The sequence below is a fragment of the Molossus molossus genome, unplaced genomic scaffold (assembly GCF_014108415.1).
Source record: "Molossus molossus isolate mMolMol1 unplaced genomic scaffold, mMolMol1.p scaffold_m16_p_14, whole genome shotgun sequence".
In the NCBI taxonomy this organism is placed as follows: domain Eukaryota; kingdom Metazoa; phylum Chordata; class Mammalia; order Chiroptera; family Molossidae; genus Molossus; species Molossus molossus.
In genome coordinates, this window is record NW_023425349.1 from 20,910,434 (window position 1) to 20,935,862 (window position 25,429).

A 25,429-nucleotide genomic window follows, 5' to 3' on the forward strand; every position below is an offset into this window, starting at 1 on the left:
GCAGTATAAAATTTGCTGTTGTTTTTATCCTCACCTGAGGACATTTTTCCATTTTTTTGTTCAGATAGAGTGGGAAGGAGAGAGAGGAAGAGAGAGAGAGAGAAACATCGATGTGAAAGGGACACATCGAGTGGCTGCCTCCCACAGGGCCCAACCAGGGCCGGGGACAAACTGCAACTGAGGTACGTGCCCCCAGTGGGAACCGAACCCAGGTCTCTGGACTGCAAGCCGACACTCTAACCGCTGAGCCAAACTGGCCAGGGCTGCTGTTGGTTTTGATAAACTGTTGCTATCATCTTTAATTTCGTTCTATTCCCATTTCACTAGTCCACTTAGTTTTTATTCAGAACAGCTATTGAATTTTATCAAATGACTTGTTGGCATAGATTCTCTTTAAACCATTCATGGAATGAATTACCTTGACAGATTTCCTTATATTGATTTGTCAGATTGTATCTCCTCTTGATATACTACTAAATTTGTTTGCTTATATTTAGGACATTTACATCTGTATTTGTGAGATGTCTATAGTTTTCTTGTACTATCTTACCAAGATTTGCAGAAGGGAAAAGCAGAATAAAGATAATTTTTTTGTGGGATTTTTGTTTTTTTGGGTTTTTTTCTTTTTTTACATACAAAAAGCTATACATAATCAATGTATACAACTTGATGAGTTTGGAGATAAGTAAAACCACCACAGCAGTCTATGCCATGAACCTATCTGTCACCTCCAAAAGTTTCCTCCTGCCCTGTTATTTATTATTTTTGTGATAAAAGCAGTTAATATTAAATCTACCTTCTTAGCTAATTTTTAAGTATACAATACAATAGTGTTAATCATAGATACTAGTTTTACAGATCTCTAGGACTTACTCATCTTGTAAACTGAAATCTGTTAAGGGAGATTTTTTAAAATGCTTATTATTGTTAAGATGGAGAAGGGAACGTGTCTAAATGCTGTTAGGAAAGATCCAATGGAGAAGCTAAAGATAAAGGAGAGAAAGGATAGTGTGACATTTCAGAGAAGTTGAGTCAGATCCAGAGAACAAATACAAGGGTTAGAAAGGGATGCCTGAATTATGATTTGGAAGTTTAGTGGCCAGAACTTTAGGGAGTTCCCACCTAATGGCTTTTATTTTCTCTGTTGGAACAATACTTATGCTCAAAAATATTTTCATTTATTTATTTATGGTTTTATACATAGTTATTTCAAGAGTAAATGTTGTCAGTAATTGAGTTGTTTCTGTAGTTTATACATATATCTATTTTTCACAAAATTCTACAAGTACTTATAAACAAAAAAAATTTACCTCCCACTTCCAGCACTCATTCTCACACGCAAACAGAAATCCATGAAACCTTTAAACAAAATCAGACACCAAATGTTGCTGTCATAGAAAATGATGAGTTAGGCAGACATTTTATTTCCAAGCTCTTCAAAGATTATTACAAACACAAAGTATCATTTTAAAAGTGTCTCAAATCAAATCAAAGGCACATCATCAAAGTAAAACACTTAGGACATTAAGAATTCATTTAGTTGTGAGACTTTCACATTGCTTTGTTTTTAATCATTTGCAGTGTTCTGTAAGTCACATTTTAAACATTTTTGAAAGGCATAAAGTAATACAGTATTTTTTTAAAGTACAACCACAACTATAAAGTAGAGGAACTTCAGAAGACAAAGATCAGATCTGCTTCATACACGGAATGGGGAGATCCAATACACAGCACGTTTGTCTCTCTAAACAAGTTTGCTAAGAGACAGCTTCCATATTTAGTGTTAAAAATAAAACAATCTCTCACAAAAATCAAGACATCACTTGATTAATAAAGTCTACCGCCCCCCCCCCCCCCCCAATTTTACATTGGCTTCTCTTCATTTAAAAATTGTAAATTCATGAGAAAAGGAAAAATTTTGTCATGGTGTAAATATCTTAGGAACAACAAATTTAAAATATTCGAGTTTTTTTTCAATAAACAAAAATGTTCTCCTCAAAATGTAAACATCCAGTAAATAAAACATATATAATATTCCAAGTATAGAAACACTAGTAATTCACTTATGAAAGAGGTGCACTTTTGTATATTTGGTGGTAAAGTGTTTGTTTGTCTTAACTATAAAGCATTTCACCAAACAAACCAGGCCATTATTATTTAAAAGTCTATCTACTTCTTCACCCAGTTTCCTTATTTGAGTTGAAACTCATCAAATTTCTGTAGAATTTTGGCTTTGGACCAGGTCATAGGAAAGTCATTTGGTTAGAGAAAACTGTTCTCTTGAGACTTGGAGGCAGTCATTCGTCTCTTAGCATCTGAGCATTCATTCCTCAGCGAACTTCTTTCCTACTGGAAAGAGAATTCAGTTCATTTTCACTTCAGTAACATTTATACATGAAATTAATAGTCAGCATGTCATGGGGCACTTGAGTATTCTCAAAGCAGAGAGTAACGAGTTAATTTAAAAAACCCATACCACTGGAGGAGCAGCACCCAAGAAAGTGCTCTGTGAAAAGATCAGTGCTATGCCAGCGTACATTATTACTTTAATACTACAAATGTGGGCTTTTTTTTTTTTTATCCTCACCTGAGGACATTTTTTGCATTTGTCTTCAGGTAGAACGGGGTGGGGGAGAAAGGGAAGAAGAGAGAATGAGAAACATTGATAGGAGAGAGACACATCGAGTGGTTGCCACCCACACGACCCCAACCGGGCCTGGGGACAAACTGCAACCGAGGTACGTGCCCTTAGCGGGAACTGAACCCGGGACTCTCTGGTCTGTGAGTCGATGGTCTAACCACTGAGTGGAACCGGCCAGGGCAAATGTGGGCATTTTTCATGAAAAGGTACAATAGTACCTGATAGTACAATTGCTTCTTTTTAATGTGAATAATTGCCTTTACAGGTACTTGAAAAAGGACCTAAGATGATAACTACTTACTTTATGAAAAGCCATTAGAACACATAATTTGAAATATGTTGGCCCCCAAAGACGCCAATAACCTACTCCTGAACTCTTCCAAAAAGAAGAAAAAAGTGAAAATGTGAATGAGACACCATACAATGCATTAGAACCCACGACATTTCTAATATGCCACCAAAGAGATGTTTTGATTGCAGTTGGCTTTTAAGGTCTTTTAGCCTGACTCACACTTTTCCCCAGTAGCTACATTAAAGCTTCCTCCATTAAAACAAAGAGATATATTCTGAAGCCTTTAGGGAAGAAATCACAGCTGGTAGTAGGAACAAGTCTCCTCCTCTGGGGAGTCCTTAGTCCCAAGAGTAGCAAGTCAGTTGATAGCACCAAGCAGCAAATGACAATTCTGGGAGGGTGTAAGGACAGAGAATAGGATTAAGGTCAAGAAATCACCACCAGCTAACAGTTAAAGAGCTCCACTATACGAGTTGGTGCCAAGAGGACTGAGACTCTCCTAATCAGATGTAATCCACAGGCAGGGAAAATATAGACTCGAGTCACCCTTCAGGGATAGCTGTGCCTTTTACTGCTTTTCATTTTCATTCCCCCAAGATATTCAAAATACAGCTGCCCAAACCCTTGGGAAGCCCTGTGATAGTGTCATGGCCTCGAGCCAGCATGGTGTATCATGACTCACCAGTCTTCAGAATAAAGCACAGGATCTGGGCTCTCGGAAGGGGTTGCTTCCCGCTGGAACGCCGACCAGTAGGGCATCCTTGCAGGCGTTCTGCACGCAGTACTGTTGGAGCTCTGCAGCGGCCTGAGAGACCTGAAACCAAGGGACGGCAGCTGGACACGCCCCCACCGCCAGATCCCCCACCGCCAGATCCCTGGGGTGGGGGGATCTGATAGTCTGCAAAATGCTCAGACAGCCCGATCACACTTTCTGTGACCTCCAAAAGTCTCTTTTTTTTTGCTGGAAGTTCTAATAACTGAACTCCAAAGGGGAAAGGTTACAATTTCTATGAACCCTGATTTAGGATATTTTTGGTGAATTGCTTAGTCAACAAAAGAAAGAAAAAGCAGTGTCTCTGGTTCTTTTAGAATCCTAGTTCTGAGACTAAACTGGTAAAGAAATAGCTTGTTCTAGTGTTCCCTTTACAACTTTTCACTTATAAAGTATGCACTGATATATCCACATTTGCCATGTATGCAAATCGTTATTAATGTATACAAGGCTGGAGTCTTATCCAGTGTACTCAAAACAAGTGACAGAGTTCTGCCACCTTGCTTGGAGGCAGGATAGCTTATTGGTTAACAAAGCACCTCTGGAACCAGACTTCCTGGGCTCAAATTCAGCCATGTCACTACCTGTATGAACTTGAGCGAGCTTCTTAACTATTCAGTACCTGTCTTCTCATCTGTAACGTGTTTGGAGTACCCGTCTGCCTCATTGGATTGATGTGACAACTGAGTTAATGCATGTAAAGCACTTAGGGCAGTGCTGACACATAATTAGCAAAACATTTGTGGCAGATTGCAGAGAAGTAACAATATTTTGCAACTGCTGTCACCAAGAGCTAGAGTCTAGGCTTGTCTTGTGACTTGCTTTGACCAGGAGAATGTAGTAGAAATTATGGGCAAGTTCCAAGCTTAGGCCATAAGAGCCTTTGCAGTTACCTCTCCTGCTGTGATTGGAACTCTAAAATCATCATCTAATGAGATGACTGGAGATCTTTTTTTTCCTAAAATTTTTTTTCTTTATTGGTATTAGAGAGAAAGAAAGGGAGAGGGAGAGAGAGATAGAAACATTGATGAGGGAGAACATCAATTGGCCTCCTCCTGCGCGCCCCCAACTGGGGATCGGGCCCACAACCTGGACATGTGTCCTGACTGGGAATCGAACCGGCGACCTCTTAGTGCATGGGTCAACGCTCAACCACTGAACCACACCAGCCGGGCATGACTGGAGATCTTATGGAAGAGAAGCAGTCAGCCAGTCCCTAGCCAACTACCTGCCTACCAACCTCTAGATACATGAATGAGGCTACCCTAGATCACCCAGCCACTGACCAACCCCCCATTTGACTGCAGATGCATGGGAGGGCCCAGCAAAGATAAGGAACTATGCAGTTGAACCAGCTCAAACTGCTGACCTAAGAATTGTGAGTTAATAAATGCCATTTTAAATCACTAACTTCTGTTAGACAGCACTGATTCAATGTATTCTGTCTTTCTTCTTATCCTCCATTTGATGCATATTTGTACTTGAATGCATTCCTCACTTCCCGTTTTTCTTGCACTGAAAAGGTGTTTTGTGTAAAAACTCATCTATATTGTACAAAAATTATTCCAATTGCTGTTCAAGTATTGCTCCCACTTTCTGTTAATTTTCCGTTTCCAAGTAACTGGAAAATCAACTCCTTATGTTACAGGTCTCTAGTTTCTAGAATGCTCTTAGGAATTTTGGTTTCATTAATGTAATAACCATTTATGTTATATAATATAAACACATAATACTATCAGAGTAATGTTTAAGCTTACTTTTCCCTTAACAGAAGTTCTGTCATTTTCACATGAATTATAATTGGAGTTAATGGTTATATAGAACAGTGATTAATTCAAAAGAAATTTGGAACCAATTACTCTCCTGCTTATTATCTCTGCATCACAGGGAACAGGTGAACCCATACATGAGTAGAAGGAGACTGTCTCCCAAGACTCCTTGAGAAATTGGCCTAACTGAACCCTAACCTAAACAACATTGTCAAAGGTTAAGGTGAGCTCTGGCCGGTGTGTCTCAGTTGGTTAGAACGTTGTCTCATACACCAAGAGGTGACAGGTTCAATTCCCTGTCAGGGCACATACCCAGGTTTCAGGATCAATCCCCAGTCAGGGCATTTACGGGAGGCAATGGGTCAGTGTTGTGTTCTCACATCGATGTTTTCTCTCTCTCTCTTTTTCTCTCCCTTCCTGTCTCTAAAAATTTTTTAAAAAACATGAAGGTGAGAGGACATGGAGGGAAAATAGGAGTAACGGTGGTCAGCATTTCTCTTTGGGAGAATTCAAGCCCAGACACTTGGAAGCTGTAGCCTGCTACTGAAGGTGGGATAATGCCGACCCAAATTATATGCCTTTGCCTGGTTTGGGCCCATGCTCGCCCAGCAACTCCTGAGAGGCTTCTCCAATGCAAAGAAGGGGTCCTTGGAAGGATATAGAGCATTCCAATCACCGGGAAGGGATGCTCAAAAATTGGTGTCCTGGCTTATTTACCAGTGGGCAAGTCTGTTAGAGAGAAGACATCTGTGCTCCCTGTGAGATCTCCTGCCAAGCACCCCAGAACATGCTATCATGAGGACACCCCTCAACTAACTTTATTATCTGAGTGACCTTGAACAATTCACTCAAATTCTCTAGGTGTCAGTTTCATCACTCATAATAATAATTATTTTTTAGAAATGTGTTTTTATTGGTTTTTTAGAGAGAGGGGGAGGGAGAGAGAGAGGAACATCTATGTGAGAAACATCCATCAGCTGCCTCCTGCATGCCCCCTACTGGGGATTGAGCTGGTATGTGCCCCGAAGTGGAATCGGACTTCTCCGTCCATGGGACAACACTCAATCCACTGAGCCACCTGCATTTCTTAAAAATATAGATAAGAATATGTTCCCTGGCTTCTTCACGGGGTAGACAGGCATCTGGCTCAGTTTTCCTTTCCACCTTGACTTGCTACAAGTGTAGTTTCAGTTCCCCGACCTCATCTCCTCAAACAACCTTCTTCTCAATGCCAACAGTTAGAGCCAAGACCTGTTAACTGCTCCACGTCTGAAATTCTACACTCTGACATCCTGCTTTCTGATCACAATCTCTCCTACCCATCCAGGGTGCTGCTCCCTGGTCTCACCACACCTACTCTTTGATCTCAGGGAGAACCCGTTCTCCCCTTTCCTCCAGCACATCACCGGGAGGCTTGCTCTGCTCCTCTATCCAGCCTAGTTCAACCTCTCTCTGGGCAGACAGACCCTCAACCTCCTGGCACTCCACCCCCACTTCCATCTTTCTGGCATATCTTCCCTGCTAACGCACTACTTGGATCAACTACCATTCAATGGGCACTCAGATTCCTGGGTGGCTAACTACGGCTGGAGATGTCCAGCAGGTATTGAGCTGCGTGGGCTGAAGCTCAGAGGTCAAGGCTGAAAGAGGTAACTAGAACATATAGTGAAGAGACCAAGGCAAGGGACGAGCCGAAAAAGATGGCTGAGAGATCCCTGTCTCCTCTCCCTCCAAATCTCCTCCTCCATTTGTTTCTTCCACTCGGCCTCAAAACAGGGCTTTTTGTTTCCTAAATTAAAAGAAAAAGAAAAGGAAAGGAGCCCTGGCCGGTTTGGCTCTGCGGTTAGAGCATCAGCCCTCAGACCAAAGAGTCGCCGGTTGTACCTCGGTTGTGGTTCATCCCCGGCCCTGGTCAGGGTCGTGGGGGAGGCAACCAGTCGATGTGTCCCTCTCATGTCGCTGTTTCTCTCTCTGCCTCTCCCTCCCACTCTATCTGATGACAGATGGAAAAGTATCCTTGGGTGAGGATTTAAAAAAAAAAAGCTGTTTCCTCTTGAAAACCAATTTCTGTTTTTTAAAGTCTGCCTACCTTATCACAATATAGATTCTGCTTCCACTACTACTGAAACCTCTTCTGCATCCCATCACCCTCTCTTTACCTTGTTTTATAATCTCCACATCACTTGTGTCTGAAATTATTTTATTTATTTTTAATGTGTTTCCTGTTTATCTTCCCCGCTAGAACCACCATATCCTCAGTACCTAGGATAGTGCCAGGTGCAGAGAAAAGGCGCCAGTGAGGTACCTAGACCAGCACAGCAGTGTTCATAGACACGCAGTGTACAAACAATGCTTCGTATACACAATAACACAACAGATGCTTTTTAAACAACTGACGAAGCAAACACTGGACATGTTGACTAAACCCCAACTTTTGCTTCAGTAACCTTGCTTTCTCTTGGTCCTCCTCTTCTCTCAGCCACCCCTTTTGGCTGGTCCCTTGCCCTGGTCTCTTCACTAAGGCACCTTTTCCACCCTGTACGTTCTAGTTGCCTCTTGCAGCCTTGACCTCGGAGCTCCAGTCCATGCAGCTCAGTACCTGCTGGACATCGCAAAGTCCGCGTACCCAAAACTGCACTCTCACCCCGCTCCTCCTCCCCTGTGCGGTGGCAAATGGCCGCGCCACTCCTCCTGTCACCAGGCCCGAAAGCTGAGCGTCCTTTCTCCTCCCTCTCATCCCATCGCCAAGGCCCATCCATTCATTCGGCCGCCTCCGCTCTCTGGCCTCCACCCTCGCGCGCCACCAGCCCAGCCCGGGCCTCCGGTGCGTCGCCTGCATCGCTGGTCTGCTCGCGTCCGTCCTGCTCCCCTCCGTCCCCGAGTCCCGGCCCACCCCGCGGGGACATCCAGCCCGCCTCCCCGACGCCCCGGCCCGGCCTCCTCCCCTGGGGCCGCCGTCCCGCCGCTGCCGGACTCCTGATCGGCTCGGCCCCGCGGGGCTCCCACCGCTCCAGCCCGAGCAGCGAGCCGGGGCGAGGGCGCCGCCCTCCCGCCCTCCCGCCCTCCCGCCGCCCTCCCGCCGCCCCGCGCGTCCGAGCCCGCGCAGCCCCGCCCCGCCCCGCCCCGCGTGGCCTCTCGGGCCCGGCCGCCGGCTCGCGCTCAACCGGCTCAGCCGCCACCGGCCGGGCCCCCAGACGCTCCCGCCGGCCTCACCTTGATCCTCTCCACGCCGGCCTCCAGCTTGAGCTGCTCCACCAGGCGCTGCAGGGCGTGCACGCTGGCCCCGGAAGACATGGCGACGGCGCTGCGCTTCGAGGGCGGGGGGCGGCCGCGCCGGGCGGCGGGGACCAGAGCGCCGGCGCCGCCCCGGGGCGGGGAGGCAGCGGCGCCCGCCCCGCCCTCGCCCGGGGCCGCCCTGCCTCCCGCCCCGCCCTCGCCCGGGCCGCCCCGCCCTCGCCCGGGGCCGCCCTGCCTCCCGCCCCGCCGCCCGCCCCGCCCGGGGCCGCCCCCTCCGCGCCGGGCGCCGCAGGTAAGCGACCGTTGGGGGCCGGAGCGGCGCGAACCCAGCGCCTCTGCATTCTGAACACAGGCGAGGCCGCCCTACACCTGCGGCCCCTACACCTTCCACGTCGCGGCCCCACGGGAGTCTGTCCTTTTAGAAACGCAGTGTCCTGGCAAACACACTCCGTTTCCCCATCGTCCCCTGTAAGCCTTCGCTCCTCCGACGTGTGTTTTCCTCACCCTTTTACTAACAGTGGGTTATTTTTCCAGCAAAGGGGCATTAAATCACTCTTCTCCATAAAAATAATGGAACGGGAAGGTGTGCCTTTCAGCCGTTATATCAAACTGGCAATAATATACCTTCGATTTTCTAAAACATGTTTTTATTGATTTTTTAGAGCGGAGGGGAGAGAGAGAAACATCATGTTTGAGAGAAACATCAGTGGGCTGCCTCCTGCACCCCCCACCCCCCATCCAGCCGGGGCATGTGAGTCCACGGGAAGATGCTCAGGCCACTGAGCCACACCAGCCGCGCTACCTTAGGTTTTCTTTCATTATTTTTTTTATCCTCACATTTATCTTCAGATAGAGCGGGAGAGAGAGGGGAAGAGAGAAAGAGAAACATCCATGTGAGAGAGACACATGGACTGGTTGCCACCCACACGAGGGGGGGAGGGGGGACTACTGCAACCGAGGTACCCGCCTAACCCAACCCGGGACTCTGATCCTTGGTCCCACGCTCTAACCGCTGAGCAAAACTGGCCGGGCTACCTTCGGTTTTCTAAACTGATTAAAAAGAAACTGGAAAAGCACATCAACAACTTATTTAATGTGACACAATATAATGCACTGTGAAAAAATTATTTCACTTCCTTAACCATTGCATTAGTTTTAGAACAGAATGGACCAGGAGCTAAAGATTCACCAGCAGGTTTGTATGTTCAGCTTCTCCAGAGAGATTTTATATTTATATATATTTTTTATTTTAGAGACAGAGGAAAGGGGGTAGGGGAAAGAAACATCGATGTGAGAGAGTAGGATCCCCAGTCACCACCTAGGTATGTGCCCTGATGGGGAATTGAACCCACAGCCTTCTGGTACTCCAACCACTGAGCCACACTGGCCAGGGCTTCATGGGCATTTTTGAGACTTTTAGACCCAAAAGAACTTAGGGCTACTTGATGTCCCTTTGAGCAACCATTCCAAACATGCTTGTTTATCCCTTCGGTAAATGCAGGCCTTAAACTAGTGAGCAGCTGATTATTCTGTTGTCTCTGAAAGTTTCTTTCCTGACCTGTCATCTCAGCTGCGTCACGTTGTACCCAACGCAGCAAGAGGCCCCAGCTGCTTTTGAAACACACAACTGCAACCCTAAGGAGCATCACTTTTCTCACTCTACACAGTACCTTGAACAAGGTAAGGAATTCAAACACCTATTAAAAGAATAAAGAAACAATGAGGTTTAAAATCATCAGTAAACACTCGACTGCCATGGATTTTAACAAATGAGAGGGAATGGTTCCTGTGTCCTCCGAAGACAAGGAAACACTTACTGAGCACTTTATATATGCCAGCACTTCCCCCAACTCGCTTAATTCGCATCATAATCCTGTGAAGTGCCAGCTGGAGCGGTCCAGTGGTGAGCCGGTTCAGTTCCTGGTCAGGGGCACTGAGCCGGTTCAGTTCCTGGTCAGGGCACATGCCCAGGTTGTGGGCAGATCCCTAGTGGGGGGCATGCAGGAGGCGGCCAGTCGATGTCCTCTCTCATGGATGTTTCTCTCTCTCTTTCCCTCTCCCTTCCTCTCTCTCAAAAATAAAATAATTTTTAAAATAATAATAATCCCGTGAAGTAGTGCCTGTACTATTAAAAGTGAAAAAAAAAAAAAATGGAAAGAGGAAATCTGTTAACACAACAATGAAAATTAAAATTAAAATAAATAAATAATGAAAAAAGCCGAGGCTCAGAGGGTAACCTGTCTAACGTTGAGCTGCTGGTCAGTGGCAGAGCCAGAAACCAAACCCTGGTCTACTGGCTGTGAAGCCCGAGCCCTTCCACTGCATCCTGCTTGCTCTCCTTGAGCTCACAAGGAGAGACTATTACATAAGAAGCGTCTCCACCCTGGCCGGTATGGCTCAGTGGTGAGAGTGTCACCTGCGGACTGAAGAATCCCAGGTTTGGTTCCAGCCAAGGGCACGTACCTCAGTTGCAGTAGGTCCCCAGCCCCGGTGGGGGTTGTGCGGGTAGCAACCAATTGATGTCTCTCTCTCACATCCATGTTTCTGTTTTTCTCTCTCCCTCCCTCCCTCCAGCTCTATCCAAAGATTAATGTAAAAATATCCTTGGGTGAGAATTAAAAAAAAGTTTCTCCATCCTCGACTAAAACTGAAAGGAGTCTGTAAGAAACCTCACAAGACCAGGTGATCCATTCAATACACAACTGTCAAGGATATTCTGAATCCTTTAAGTACTAAGAAGCGGATAAAAATTTATAATTATGTAGGCTTTTTAATTACCCAAAATATTTCTCAACTGAGACCACGTCTGATTTAGGATCTTACAGTAGCTGGCAATCAAATCTACTTGAAACCCTAAGCTTATGTGAACTTGCAGGCTTATAAAATTTTAAATCCTAATTATCTAAAAAGTTCCTCTCATTTCACAGATGAGGAAAACAGAAAGGTTAAATGATTTGTTTAGCATATTTTAGTTATTAGATTCCAGATTTGGCCTTAGTCCATATTCAAATGTGAAGAGTATCTTATTTGGCAAATCAGACTAATTATATTTCACCTATAAACAACTAGTTCGTATGAATACCAACATTTATCTGTATCAAATGCATAATTATAACTCATCAAAGACCACGTCTGATTTAGGATCTTACTGTAGCTAGATCTATTTATACCAATGTCTGATAAAAGCCCTATCTAATTTTCAGAGTACAGTACTTTGTTTAGGGTCAGCAGACTGGTTCATAACACTAGCTGAATGTTAGCTTAGCAATGGCTTCCACTTACCCAAATTAGCTTCAAAGTTTGGGTGTTAAAGTTTAATGGCCTTTCAGTCAAAACAAAACAAAGCAATCTCTCTGCCCTGGCCAAGTTTGACCCGCGGACTAGAGAGTCCCAGGTTCGGTTCTCGCTAACGGCATGTATCTCGGTTGCAGTTTGTCCCCGGCCCCCCGGTTGGGGTTGTGTGGGTGGCAGCCAGTCGATGTGTCACTCACATCGATGTTTCTCTCTCTCTTCCTCCTTCTCTCCCTCCCGCTCTACCTGAAGATAAATACAAAAATGTTCTCGGGTAAGGATAAAAAAAAAAAAAAGATCTCAAAGAAGATGAATTATGATTTTCTAAACATACATTCAATAGTACCAAAATATTTAATTCTTCAATTTCAACTATTTTTTCATGTAACATTTAATTTTTAATTTTTTCTTTATTGAGTTTTAGAGAGAGAGGGAGAGAGAAACATCGATGAGAGAACATCAAATGGCTGCCTCCTGCATGCCTCCCACTGGGGATTTGGCCCACAACCTGGGCATGTGCCCTGACCAGGAATCAAACTGGTGACCTCTTGGTGCGTGGGTTGACGCTCAACCACTGAGCCACACTGGCCAGGCTTCATGTAACATTTTAAAATCCTATATACTAATTGTAGTGTTTAAGATTCAGGAACAGTCCTGCCCGGTATGGCTCAGTTGGTTGGAGCCTCATCCCGTATATCAAAAGGTGATGGGTTCCAGTTCCGGTCAGGGCACACACCCAGGTTGCAGGTTCAATCCCTGGTAACGGCATGTTCAAGAGGGAACAGATTGATGTTTCTGTCACATTGATGTTTCTCTCCCTCGCCTTTTCCCTCTCTCTCCCCTACTCCCTCTCTTCCTCTAAGATCAATTAAAAAAAAAAAAGATTCAGTCACAATACCTACCTAATACATGTGTAATGAAACAGCAACCTATGATTTGTAGAACTTGGAGAATTCATCAAGAAATAGAATCAATAAGGAAAGGGTTAGTAGTAAAATCTGTTATGAAGATATCAGACATGAATAGAACCCGAAGAGTAATATTAGCACAGATCTCAATTATATGAAGTGATAATAAATAGCAATGAACGGCTAAGTGCTATTAACTCCTGACTGCCAAGCAAAAGGAAATGTTGATAGCCCTCAAATGAAGCACAAGAACAATGTTCTAGCTGGTGGGGCTGTGGGCTCCTCTACACCAGGATTCTTCTCTAGATGTTTCTAAACTGGGTTAGCTTTGAGGTTGGGGTGGGGGGTGAGCAGAGTATGGAGACAGTAAAGATACCCAGAGTACTTGAATGACACTTGTCATAACTAATGGCCTCTCCTTCGCTCTCAAATGTTGAAACAGTTATTTTGTTGAGGAAAGAGAAGAACCATAGTCCTTCCATTAAGGAGAGTCCATTCTTCTTGACCCATACAATGACCATGATTCCAAAAGACCGACCACATTTTTACCAAGTAAGCAGGCTGCTAGGACAGTTCCAGAAATTAGATTTCTAGGAAGTTGGGAAGATATACAGCAATCTAGCAGATAAGCAAAATAATATCCAAAGATACATTGTTTTTATCAGCTAAACTTTGTGACTGCTAACATATTCATTCAGTCCTCTTTATTGTTTCTTGTCACTAGGTAAAAAATACCTAGAACACCAGAAATTTTCTTAAAATTTTAAGAGGGGCAGGTGCCTACATTTCTTTTTGATCCTTATACCATATGGTACATACTTCCATTCTTAGATAAATACTATTGTGTGTTAAATATGATTCTAAGAGGTGGGGTTGCTGACTCTACAGACAGACACAGCACATTTGAAAGGCATTTAAAAGTTGGGCATTTGAGGTTTGAAACAACTTCTTGCGATTTAGTTCTGTAATTTCTCCACCCTCCTAAAAAAGAGATGCATAAAACACTTCCATCTGAAGTTTATAAAAATATAAACACTGTATCATTTCAGAATTTTAGATCTGTAAAACTCCTCCCACAAGTTGCTAATGAGGCAACTTATTAATGACTCACAGATTAAAGAACTCACCTCAGGTCTTTCTCATTAGCAAGGACAGAACTCTTCCCTCTTGCCTCTTTGTACAGGTCACATACTTGGGCTGAGCTTCTGAAAGGGCTAGTTTACTTTATAGAAGCAGACTCTGCCTATCTACTATCTATAGTAATTTTTAAAAATTATGTAATAGAAAAGCAGTGTGTTAACCTTTGATGTAAAATGGCATACCAACAAACTTGACATATTGCAACCATTTTATTAATATGAAGCAGTGGGATGAATCCTTCAACAGGAGTACTGATTCACTACCATGAATGTGTGTAGATACTTTGGTGCAGTATCATACTTGCTTCAGTCAAATTACTTGTGAATTACTGTCACTTCCACATGTATAAGACATTTATAATTCACTGTCCGAAAGAACAGCACATAGCCAGTCACTTCTTTTTTCTGGATTAAAGGCAAGTAAATGCATTCATGTACAACAGGTTTTTCACCACTTGCGGACTTCATAATATATGAACAGCTTTTCAGTACATTATTTCTGCTTCGTCATTTTTTAAAAAATTGAAGTGGGGGTAAAAAGCAATACTGCGGTACAAAAGACCTTTTTATAAGGTCTCTTCTGGAAAAATGTTTGAAAATAGTTATAGTCCTACAATGACTGTGATCAAGATCATCCTACAAGGACATGAACGTAGATCCACTCTCCTGGAGAGTTTCTGGTCTTCCTGAGAGTATTACGGCTGGGGAGAAGGAGTAGAGAGACCTTCTAGCAGAAAACTCTCCCAGAGAGATTTCTGAACATATTTCAATGCCAGAGTGACTGCAATGAAAATGAGGTGATAGCTGGAATCATTTCGTTGAAGTTTGTGTCTAGAAAGACACTCAGAATAATGTAATTAAATGCTGTTATAATTTGTTATGTTTTGTGAAAATATCAGAGGCCACGAAAGCAGAAAGATGTAGTACTATAACAGAATAAGGAAACATGTTAGAAGAATAAGCACTTAACACGTAAAAATTTTCAATGGTATCTAATAAATTTTCATGTCAAATCTTTTAACTAAACATATAAAATTTTTAAATGGCAACTAATAAATCTTCATGTCAAATCTTTTAACAAAATTCACAAATAGATTATAAAAATTTAACAATCATAAATGTCGTATGTATAAAGTTTTAAGGTAAAGTTTAAATTTCTTCACTATTCTGTTTAATCAAATACTTGAGGAATTTTAGCTGCTGCAGAGGAGCAGTTGATACATTTCTAAAATAATTCACTTATGAAAATAATATCACAATAAGTTTTGGCACAGCAGCATTCCAGCAACCTTCAGTCATCCACAAACGTTAGCCGTCCGGGCCCTTCATTGCGCATCCACCTCCTGTATCTCTTCCACCTAGGGTCATTGGCCAGTTTTTTCTTTAGCTCTTCTTCTTGTTCTTGTTTGTAGACCTATAAGTATAAATAACACTAACTTTATAATCTAAAGGGAAACATACGACATTAACTTTATGGAATATTTACATTTTTCAAATATAAGTTTAGGTAAAGTGTCCAATGAATGTATTGGTTCATCTTCTGAAGACAGTGCACTAAAAATACTAAGCAATTAAGCACTTTAACATTTAGTGTTAAGTACAAAAGAACAGCCTGGCTGGTGTGGCTCAGAGGCTGAGTGTTGACCCATGTACCAAGAGGTCATTGGTTCGATTCCCAGTCAGGACACATGCCCAGATTGTGGGCCCGATCCCCAATGGGGAACATGTAGGAGGCGGCCAATCGATGTTCTCTCATTGATGTTTCTATCTCTCTCCCCCTCCCTCTCCCTTCCTCTCTTTCTAAAAATCAATAAAGGAAAAAAATTTAGAGAAATAAAATAAAAAATAAATGCCCAAAGTTTAGAGGCATTACAGTAAGTTAATTTAATTTAAAAATACAAGTAACTTTTCATACATATGTTAGTTATTATGCAGAAGATTCTGTGCTCAACTTATTTTGAAATGAAGTTATTTCAACAAAATTCCAATCATTTATTCCCTCTCTGCTTTTTTAAAAATGTCTGTGGCTAAGCTTACAAGACTGGAAGGAAATTTGGGGAAGACCACATTTTAGTTAGTGCAGTTACCAGACAGTTGCTGTGACACCCTTGCAAACATACATCATCATCCCATCTTAGTTTAACACAACAAATTAGATCATTCTTAAAATGTTCAGCATCAAAGTATTCAAAGTTTCTTTCTAAAAGACAAATTATAGCCCTCCCACGTTTGGCTCAGTGGTTGGAGCATTAGCCAGCAACCAAAGGGTCATGGGTTTGATTCCTGGTCAAGGGCATGTGCCTGGGTTGCAGGTTCAATCCCCTGCCTGGCTGGAGTCATGTGGGAAGCAACCAACAGATGTGTCTCTCTCACATCAGTTTCTCCCTCCCTCCCTCCCTCCCCTCTACTCTATCTTTAAAAAAAAAAACAGTGGAAAAATATTCTTGGGTGCAGATTAACAAAAAATAAATAAAAAGACAAATTACAGTTTAAGAACCCACTGTCAGCCCTGGCCAGTTTGGCTCAGCGGTTAGAGCGTCGGCCTGCGGTCCAGAGAGACCCAGGTTCGGTTCCCGCTAAGGGCACGTACCTCGGTTGTCCCTGGCCCTGGTTGGGTCGTGCGGGTGGCAGCCACTCGATGTGTCCCTTTCACGTCGATATTTTTCTCTCTCTCTCTCTCTCTCTCTCTCTCTCTCCCCCCCCCCTCCCACTCTACCTGAACAAAAAATGGAAAAATGTCCTTGGGTGAAGATAAAAAATAATAATAAAATAAAAACCCACTGTCCCAATACCAAATATAGTCATACTTTCAATAAAAGTAAAAAAAAAAAAAATTTTAATCTTCACCCAATGACACATTCATTGATAGTTCAAGGCGGGGCAGGAGAGAGAAACATCGATCAGTTGCCTCCTGTATGTGCCCCCAACTGGGAACTGAATCCTCGACCTTTTGGTGTGCAGGACGATGCGCCAACCAACTGAACCACACCAGCCAGGGCTAAAAGATCTTTACTCATTATTTAGCTCTTGGATTTAAGAAATTTGAGTGCACTTCTGTGATCCCTTACATACACCTAGTTTTACCTTGTTAGGAAGGGGATACAAACATCCCAGCAAACTCATTACTCACCTCATAATTCTCCTTTATCCAGAGCTCCCGTTTAAGAAAAGTTTCTTTCTGATGATCTTCTAGACTATCAAACTGAGACTTTGACATCTTCATGGATTTACGTATGAGATATAGTCTTTCTTCTTCTCCATATTCTTTGCCTTTGATATTAAAATTATAGATCCACCGGCAATACCAGACTATATATGAGCACAGGTGAAAAGGAGCTAAGAGAATTTGAAACAGAAGAAGATCACGTATCTGGGGTTTCTGATAGCCTCCTTTTATATCTATTTTACTTTTTATAATGCTCTTTATAATGTTCTCCTCCTCATCACGAATTTCCTCTTTGGATTTTTTGCTTCTGCCCTTCTCTTTGGCTTTTCTGAGCAACCCCTGCTGCTTAGCAATCTCCATGGCTTGGATGCGGTACTTGGGCACTGTGGCCAGGTAGCTGATTGCCTTGTCGTAACTATTCCACCAGCTGAAAAACTAGAATATTAAACAAAGAAAAATGAGTCATTTTTATTATCAGAATTCATCTTGGTAAGCACTCCCCACCCAACCTATTCTTATTAAAAATAGGGACCTCAGCCCCAGCCAGTTTGGCTCTGCGGTTAGAGCATCAGCCTACAGACCAAAGAGTCCCAGGTTTGATTCCGGCCAAGGGCACATACCTCAGTTGCAGTTTGTCCCCAGCCCTGGTGTGGGTCATGCAGGTGGCAACCAATCGATGTGTCTCTCTCACATCAGTATTTCTCTCTCTCTCCCTCCTTCCTTCCCTCCCTCCCTCCCACTCTGTCTGAAGATAAATGTAAAAATGTCCTCGGGTAAGGATTAAAAGAAAATATATATAGGGACCTCAATCATCTTACTCTGTAAGTAAAAGATACAATTGAATAATGCCTCTGTGTACAGGGCTGGATAAGTCAGATAAGTTCTGAGCTGAGCCAAAAAGCCATAAATCAGACAGGAGACACCCAAGATCAGAGGACAGACAGAGCGATGGAATCTCACACCTGTGATTTCACATCTTCACTACTTGGCTCTTCCCTATATCACTATTAAGAAATCTCTGTCCAGTTTTCTCTGAAGACTGCTGTCTACTTACTGGAGGAGGAGTTAAGTGGCAAAACTAACTGGTAAGAAACTTGTTTTAAGAAGTCATAGGATATAGACTCAGGCAACCAGATCCATTCCCGTCTCTTCCCAAACCATCTACACACCCTATAGTTAATGCTCATCATATTCTGAACTGAAAGATTCAAATATATTTGAACTCTTTACTTACTTGGACAGGAAAACATCTAACTTATTTTGTAAATATACTCAACCACAAAGAGTTTTAGTAATTGTCAAAAAAAGTCCTATTCCTTACATTTCCACACATTTAATTTGCTGTATTTATAGTAGCAAAATATTAGAAATAGCAAATAAATAAATAAATAAATAAATGTTATTAGGGGGTTACATTATCTAAAATAGAAAAGTAAAATTATCCCCGTTCTCCCCCTTTGAAAGGACAATAAAAGGTGACATATTTAAAATATACAACCTTGCCCTGTCTGGTTTGCTCAGTGGTTAGAGTGTCAGCCCGTGGACCAATTAGTCGCAGGTTCGATTCTGATCAAGGGCACGTATTTTGGCTGCAGTTCCTTGCCAGCCCTGGTCGGAGTTGTGTGTAGGGCAACCAGTCAATGTGTCTCTCTCACATCGATGTGTTTCCCCCCACCCCCCACTGTATCTGAAGATAAACAGAAAAATATCCTCGGGTGAGGATTAAAAAATAAATAAAATAAAATATACCACCTCACCCTGGCTGGTTTGGCTCAGCAGTTAAGCATGTCTGCCCATGGACCGAAGGGTTGTGGGTTTGATTCCCGGCCAAGGGCACATACCTGGGTTGTGCCTGGGTTCAGCCCCTGACCCGGTTGGGGTCGTGCAGGAGGCAACCAATCCATATGTGTTTCTCACATCGATGTTTCTCTCTTTCCCTCCTTCCATTCCACTCTATCTAAAATTCAATGGAAAAATATCCTCATGTGAGGATTAACAAAAAATAAAAATAAATAAAACAAAATATACAACCTGTCCAAGTTTTCAATAGAAATTCTTATTGTCATATAAATTAAATCTCATTTCTGGAAATTAAACTGGAGAAGCAATTTTCAAACTAGCAAACTGCTTCATTCTGGCCACCTGATATGTTCTTTTCATCTAAAGAAGCACATGATAGGTGTGATTAATTTTTTTTGTTTGTTTTTTTTAATCCTCACCCGAGGACATTTTTTCATATTTTGTTCAGACAGAGTGAGAGGGAGGGAGAGGGAGAAACATCGACGTGAAAGGGACACATCGAGTGGCTGCCACCCGCACGACCCAACCAGGGCCGGGGACAAACTGCAACTGAGGTACATGCCCTTAGTAGGAACTGAACCCGGGTCTCTCCGGACCGCAGGCTGACACTCTAACCACTGAACCAAACTGGTCAGGACAATAGGTGTGATTAGTTTAAGAATAATAGTAGGGCCCAGCCGGTGTGGCTAGTGGTTGAGCATCGACCCATGCACCAAGAGGTCACCAGTTCGATTTCTGTTCAGGGCACATGCCCAGGTTATGGGCCCAATCCCCAGTGGGGGGGCATGCAGGAGGCAGCCAATCAATGTTCTCTCATTGATGTTTCTCTCTCTCTCCTCCCTTCCTCTCTCTCTAAAATCAATAAAAAGAAAAATATTTTTAAAAAAATAATGGTAGGAAAAACTCATTTCGGGCTGAAGTTAAATGTTTGTGACATTTTCTAAATTTTTTTTTATCCTCACCCGAAGACATTTTTGCATTTATCTTCGGAGAGAGCGGGAGGGAGAGTGGGAGGAAGAAAGAGAGAGAAACGTTGATGTGAGAAAGACACATCGACTGGCTGCCACCCACACAACCCCAACCATGGCCGGGGACGAACTGCAACCAAGGAATGTGCCCTCAGCAGGAACCAAACCCAGGATTCTCTGGCTAAGGGCCGATGCTCTAACTGCTCAGCCAAACCGGCCAGGGCAAATGTTTGTGATATTTTAAAACAACATGAAAAGTTAAGCTCCTTTAATCTACTTCAGCAGTGTTGAACCCGAGCACAGGCACCCTCTGCAGGTCTGTGGGAATGTGGGGGCATCTCCAGTGGTGACAATGATGGCAGTATGACTAGCTTTTGGTGGACAGGTGCCAAGACTGGTTAGTCACGTTAAAAAGTTCAGATTTTTCCCAAGTTTAATGGAAAATTATTGAAAAGCTCTACAAAAGTAAATGATACAATCAGATTGGCATTGAATCTGGTTGTCAGGTGGAAAATACTCCAAGGATCCATTATTGAAGGTTTTTTTGGTAATTATATAATGACATTCATCAATTTATTGGATTTCCCACTGATAAAAGATTCCAGTCACTGGTTGAAAATTATGAATATTTTTCTAATGTAAAAATATCTCAACTGGAAGTAAAACTTTACAAAAGGTACTTCTAGTTCAGTCTGAATGCCTTGCACCAAGCAGTGTACACTCAAGCACGTGTGCGTAGAACACACCCACCAATACCCACCTGAAACAGTGAGATGGCGCACACACTGACCAGGATCACAACTCTAACATCCACTTTCGGGGCCAAGCGCCTGCTGTAGTAGTGATAGTAATGGCTGTAGTATTCTTCTGGGTGATCCAGCATGTAGTCATAATCTTTTCGTGTGTCTTCATCCTGTAAAATAACATGATGTCTAATTGCATAGACATTTCCTAACATGGCCTTAGTTTATAATCTGTTAAGTCAAATCTAGAATTTTATAATTATGCAAGGTTAAGCTGAGTAAAAGCACTGAAACTGTCAAAATTTTTAAATTCCCCATCCTGCCCTGGCCGGTTCAGCTCAGTGGTTAGAGCGTCGGCCTGTAGACCAATGAGTCTCAGGTTCGATTCCAGTCAAGGGCAGGCACGTACCTCAGTTGCAATCTGTCCCTGGCCCTGCTTGGGGTCATGCAGGAGGCAGCCACTTGATGTGTCCCTTTCACATCAATGTTTCTCTCTCTCTCCCTCCCTCCCTCCCTCCTACTCTATCTGAACAAAAATGGAAAAATGTCCTCAGGTGAAGATAAAAAAAAAAATTTCCCCATCCCTCTTCGAAGGCACACATTAATTTATTTCCAGAACTTTAATATTAGCTCTAAAGCATGATAAAAAAAAATCTCCCTAAATTCTTGAGTACTGTTAGTCCTCCTAGAAAAATAAAAACACTTTATTAATAATTAATGATGCTTTTTTAGCCAATGTTGTGCTAATAAGGGTGTTTTTCATGTTCTTTAATTAAAAAGTATGTTGACACCTACTCTCAATAACCGTTGATACGGAGAAAAAATGTTCATCTCTATTGTATATATTCACAATCATTTTGCAGCTTATGGAGAAAGTTTTCTGTTAAAAGCAATGATTGAGACAACAAAAAGCAGACAAAGCCAGTCTGTGCCTACAAAACTGAATTATGCTCATCTCAAAGAAATATCCATGCAGTATAGTGGTCAGAGTCTAGCTTTGTTGACTTTGGGTGAAATTTTTGGCCTCTATGAACCTCACCTTTTTTTGTGAAATTGAGATAACACCTGCTGTACTAATTTTACAGGGTTGTTTTATCAAATGACATACATTATACAAAAACATGTTACAAACACACAACACTTTACTATTCATTTTATTGTAACATCTTGTTACAGTCCAGGTCACAAATAAGGTAACATATAAATCTTTCTTCATCACACAAACATGCTGAAAAAATTATAACACTCTGAAATGCTGCTCTGTTTACAAATGTTCACAAATAAAACATTTCTTAAAACCTCCTCTAAGTTGAATCAATTTCTAACAGGGATAAATGCCAATCTTTAACTGAGCTACCCTGGTTGAAGAGCTACTAAACTAGGTTATGAGTTGCTTTTTATCACACAGGAAACCTATTTTGTCTGTGTCCAAAAAAATGTTAAAGACTAAAAGCACAACAAAGTATTTACTCTCTATAAATGAATACAGAGAAACCATTATGAAAACAAAAATCTTTTTTCACCTAGAGGATTTCTTCTTTTAGGATTAACTAGTCAACATGTGTAACATTGCAGACTCTTAGGCAAAGGCATTTGAAAATCAACACCTGGTGCTCTGTTACTATAAACAGAGGTCCTGGGGTCTGTTCAGGGCCTTCTCCTGAGTCCTCCAAAATGTAGTTCTGTCGATTTCAAATAAGAAGTTTGCTAATGACAAAAATCTTCCCTGTACCCATCAAAGTCATGTATATTTTCTATTCAGAATTCTGAATTTGAATGAGCACATTTTCAGTGACAAATCTCTTTCATTACATTCAAAATATTTTAAAATTCTGACTAGAATTCAAAACTAGATGAACTAGAATCTAGCACAGTTAGATATGAATATATTTAAACTCTCCATTACACTGTATAGAGGGCCAATATGAGAACTGTCTGTTACATATGAAAGCCTGAGCTCAGGCTGATATATTTCCTTGTATGTTCATTTCTGTCAAAAAAGATTTTCTTGTGGCACATCCCTCAACTATCAATCAATTATTCCTTCTATAAGCCATTTCCATATTCTAGAGCTTGTAACCTAAAGAGTTAAACTTTATAGGCCATGACAGCTCTGAAGACTAAAGCCCACGTCACTTGCTGCATCTCATTTTGAGTACTTCAAGACATCCTTTAAGAATTTTTCCATTCTCCCTCCATTTGTTTTGCTTTTGGGGCTAATTAGAAATGCTCTGCTTCTGGCCTGAAATCCTTGGCTTTTAACTGAGCTTTCCAATCTTGGCAGATGCCTTTTTAAAATGTATTTCTTCAAATGTGATTCTTCTCCTTGCTCCAACTAGATTAGAGGCAGTTTTGAAACCGACTGCCACACTGAGACCAGATTCCTACAGAGCTCCAGCATCACTATCTATGCGGGGTCCTTCCCCAGCCTGACTGTACTTCTGGTTGAAGTACACAGCAAGGTCCCCGAGTGTGACTGAAATCTGCTATGTGAATGTCATGCACCCAATGGCTATCGTTTCTTCTTTGTCCTCTTGTCTCTGTGAAGGTCACAATCCACAGAACGCAGATATCCCTCATCAAGCATTTCACCCAGATCTTCCCCGAGGTTCACCATCTTCTCACTGGTCCCTAGATTTGTGCTGTCGTCAAGTGCTGAGCTCCTCTAACAGGAAGGTCACCTAATACTCCAGCAACCAGCAACTGCAAAATCTACACCTGGCGTCCGGCCTCTCCTGCAACCAGAGCCCACAGACTCTAATCAGAACTCACTAACAAGCCTTCAAACTACCTCATTCCTGCAAAGGCTTCAGGACCAAGTCTGATTTCTCTTAGGATGGTTTTCTTTTCCTTGGAGTCACCATGAATTTATGACTCTGTTTTGGTCATGATTAGAGACAAGAATGTTGGCCACCTCCTTATTACAGCATTTAATCAGCCAGAATATTTACTCGGTTTATAGCTTTCCCTCCAGAATGAAGAAAATTATTTTAGGCTGGGGCATAATATACTTCAGAAGATGTTCAAAGTTGGCACAAATTGGAGAGTTAGGAGCTCTCAATAATCTAAGTCAAAATCCTACTTGTTAGTAACCCACAAAGAATCAACCTAGTAGGAACACAAGGATACCAGGAATATTAGCAAAAAAAGAAAAGATAGAGACTAGAATCCAATTAGAGAGCTACAGGTACATACTTATTTTAATACCACGTATTTTTCTTTTCCTCCTTCGCATCTTGAACTAAGGTAGTCCCACATTTAAAAAAAAAAAAAAAAAAAAAAAGCTCCATGGCTAATGAAGTAAGTTAAATTTTCCTTGGCAACCAACAAGGCCTCCATAACTGCCCTATATTACCGAGCAACATATCCCTCTCCCCTCTTCTGTCCCTAGCACATGTTCAGATAGTAATTTCTGAAATGTACTGTGTTCTTCCAATCCAGCATGCTCTTTCATACCTGTCTTTGAACACAGAAGTCTTTCTAACTCAAATGCCCATCCCTTTCTTCCAACCTCATGAACTCCTGTTAATCCTTTAGGACACAAATGTTACTGCTTCAGATAGAGTTATACCACCTTATCACACATATTGCCTATTTAGTATAGCACTTATCACACTGTAGTCACCAGTTTTTCCTTTTCCTTGAATGAGAACTTCTAGGAGATTGGTAGGGTGACTCATTAATCTCTGTATATTCAAGACCTAGCACAATGTCTGGCACTCAGTAAATGTCATTTTAAAATGAATGGAATTTTGTAAAGGCTCTCTCTCACTCTAATCTCTCCAGCCACATAGGTCTCTACCTCACCAGAAAGGCTGGAGGGGTAATAATGTCACAAAAAACTTCAGTTTAGTAGAAACGATTGCTTGATGTCATAGCTTATGAAAGTATGCTACGGTGGCTTAAATGGCTTAAACCTTAAAACAGTTTAATATCTTACCTTTCAATAAGTAGTACTTTTTCTTTCAGCAATTTTGTGGATCCTAAGGTCCCAGGGTCAGGAAGATTCCAACTTCTTTCCAAAACCAAAACCTTTATACTTGTTTCTTCCTCCTCTCTGTCCTGAGCCTTGACAAGCTGGCAATAAGCTCCTTGTTTCTAATCTCTACAGGAAAAAATGGTGCTGCTGCTGGTGTCCACGCCACTCCCAATCCTCTTGGGCATATGCAGGAGGACTGGAACGTAACCACCAATATCTAGATCAAAAGTGAACAAGAGGAAACCCACAAGCAAAGAAAGTACGGAATCCTTCCTTCTCTTAGGAAATGGTCATTCCCCCTCCCCAGAGGCAAAAATATATTATGTTCTTGTCCTTGAAAGAAATAATGAATTGTTTAATCTTAATAAACATAAATTGCAATAATTTGATATTGCAGCAAGCCAGTTTTACATTAAAAAGTTTCTAGTACACAGATAGTAAAAACCTTTTAGGATGATAAAGGCCAGGAATCAATAATATATAAAAACACGGTAATAATTTATTTGGGCTTAAAAATATATTAATCCTTTTAAAAAAAGAAATACATACATACAAATGATCGTTTTAAAAAGAAAATCTGCTCCCCTAAATTTTTTATTCCAGGCCATTACATCCTACTAAAGAGGATGAAAATAAACTCTATCACTTTCATTTCTTTTCTTGTTCCCTGCCCACCAGCCACTGGTGCAACTATCTTTTCCTATTCCTCCTCTCCTCAGTCTAC

At 42.1% G+C, this 25,429-nt stretch overlaps 2 protein-coding genes across 3 annotated transcripts in view; both read right to left on the minus strand.

The window, feature by feature from the left end:
- Positions 1 to 1,851: 1,851 nt before the first annotated feature.
- Positions 1,852 to 8,791, minus strand: GNG10 (G protein subunit gamma 10). Its single transcript, XM_036261441.1, has 3 exons — positions 8,688 to 8,791; positions 3,616 to 3,747; positions 1,852 to 2,349 (listed from the first exon to the last, which is right to left on the minus strand). The coding sequence occupies exons 1-2, from the start codon at positions 8,766 to 8,768 to the stop codon at positions 3,622 to 3,624; spliced, it is 207 nt and encodes a 68-aa protein (XP_036117334.1). The 5' UTR covers positions 8,769 to 8,791; the 3' UTR covers positions 1,852 to 2,349; positions 3,616 to 3,621.
- LOC118629800 (dnaJ homolog subfamily C member 25) overlaps positions 3,657 to 25,429 on the minus strand; it is a 36,264-nt gene continuing 14,491 nt past the window's right edge. The window contains exons 2-5 of one of the 2 annotated variants that reach the window (XM_036261440.1): positions 20,744 to 20,896; positions 17,180 to 17,650; positions 15,339 to 15,463; positions 3,657 to 3,747 (exon numbers count right to left, since the gene is read on the minus strand). In XM_036261440.1, the coding sequence (XP_036117333.1) occupies positions 15,341 to 15,463; positions 17,180 to 17,650; positions 20,744 to 20,896 (747 nt within the window). In that variant the 3' untranslated portion in view covers positions 3,657 to 3,747; positions 15,339 to 15,340. Of the gene's footprint in view, positions 3,748 to 15,024; positions 15,464 to 17,179; positions 17,651 to 20,743; positions 20,897 to 25,429 lie in introns of those variants that run through there. The other variant, XM_036261439.1, reaches the window with a different exon arrangement.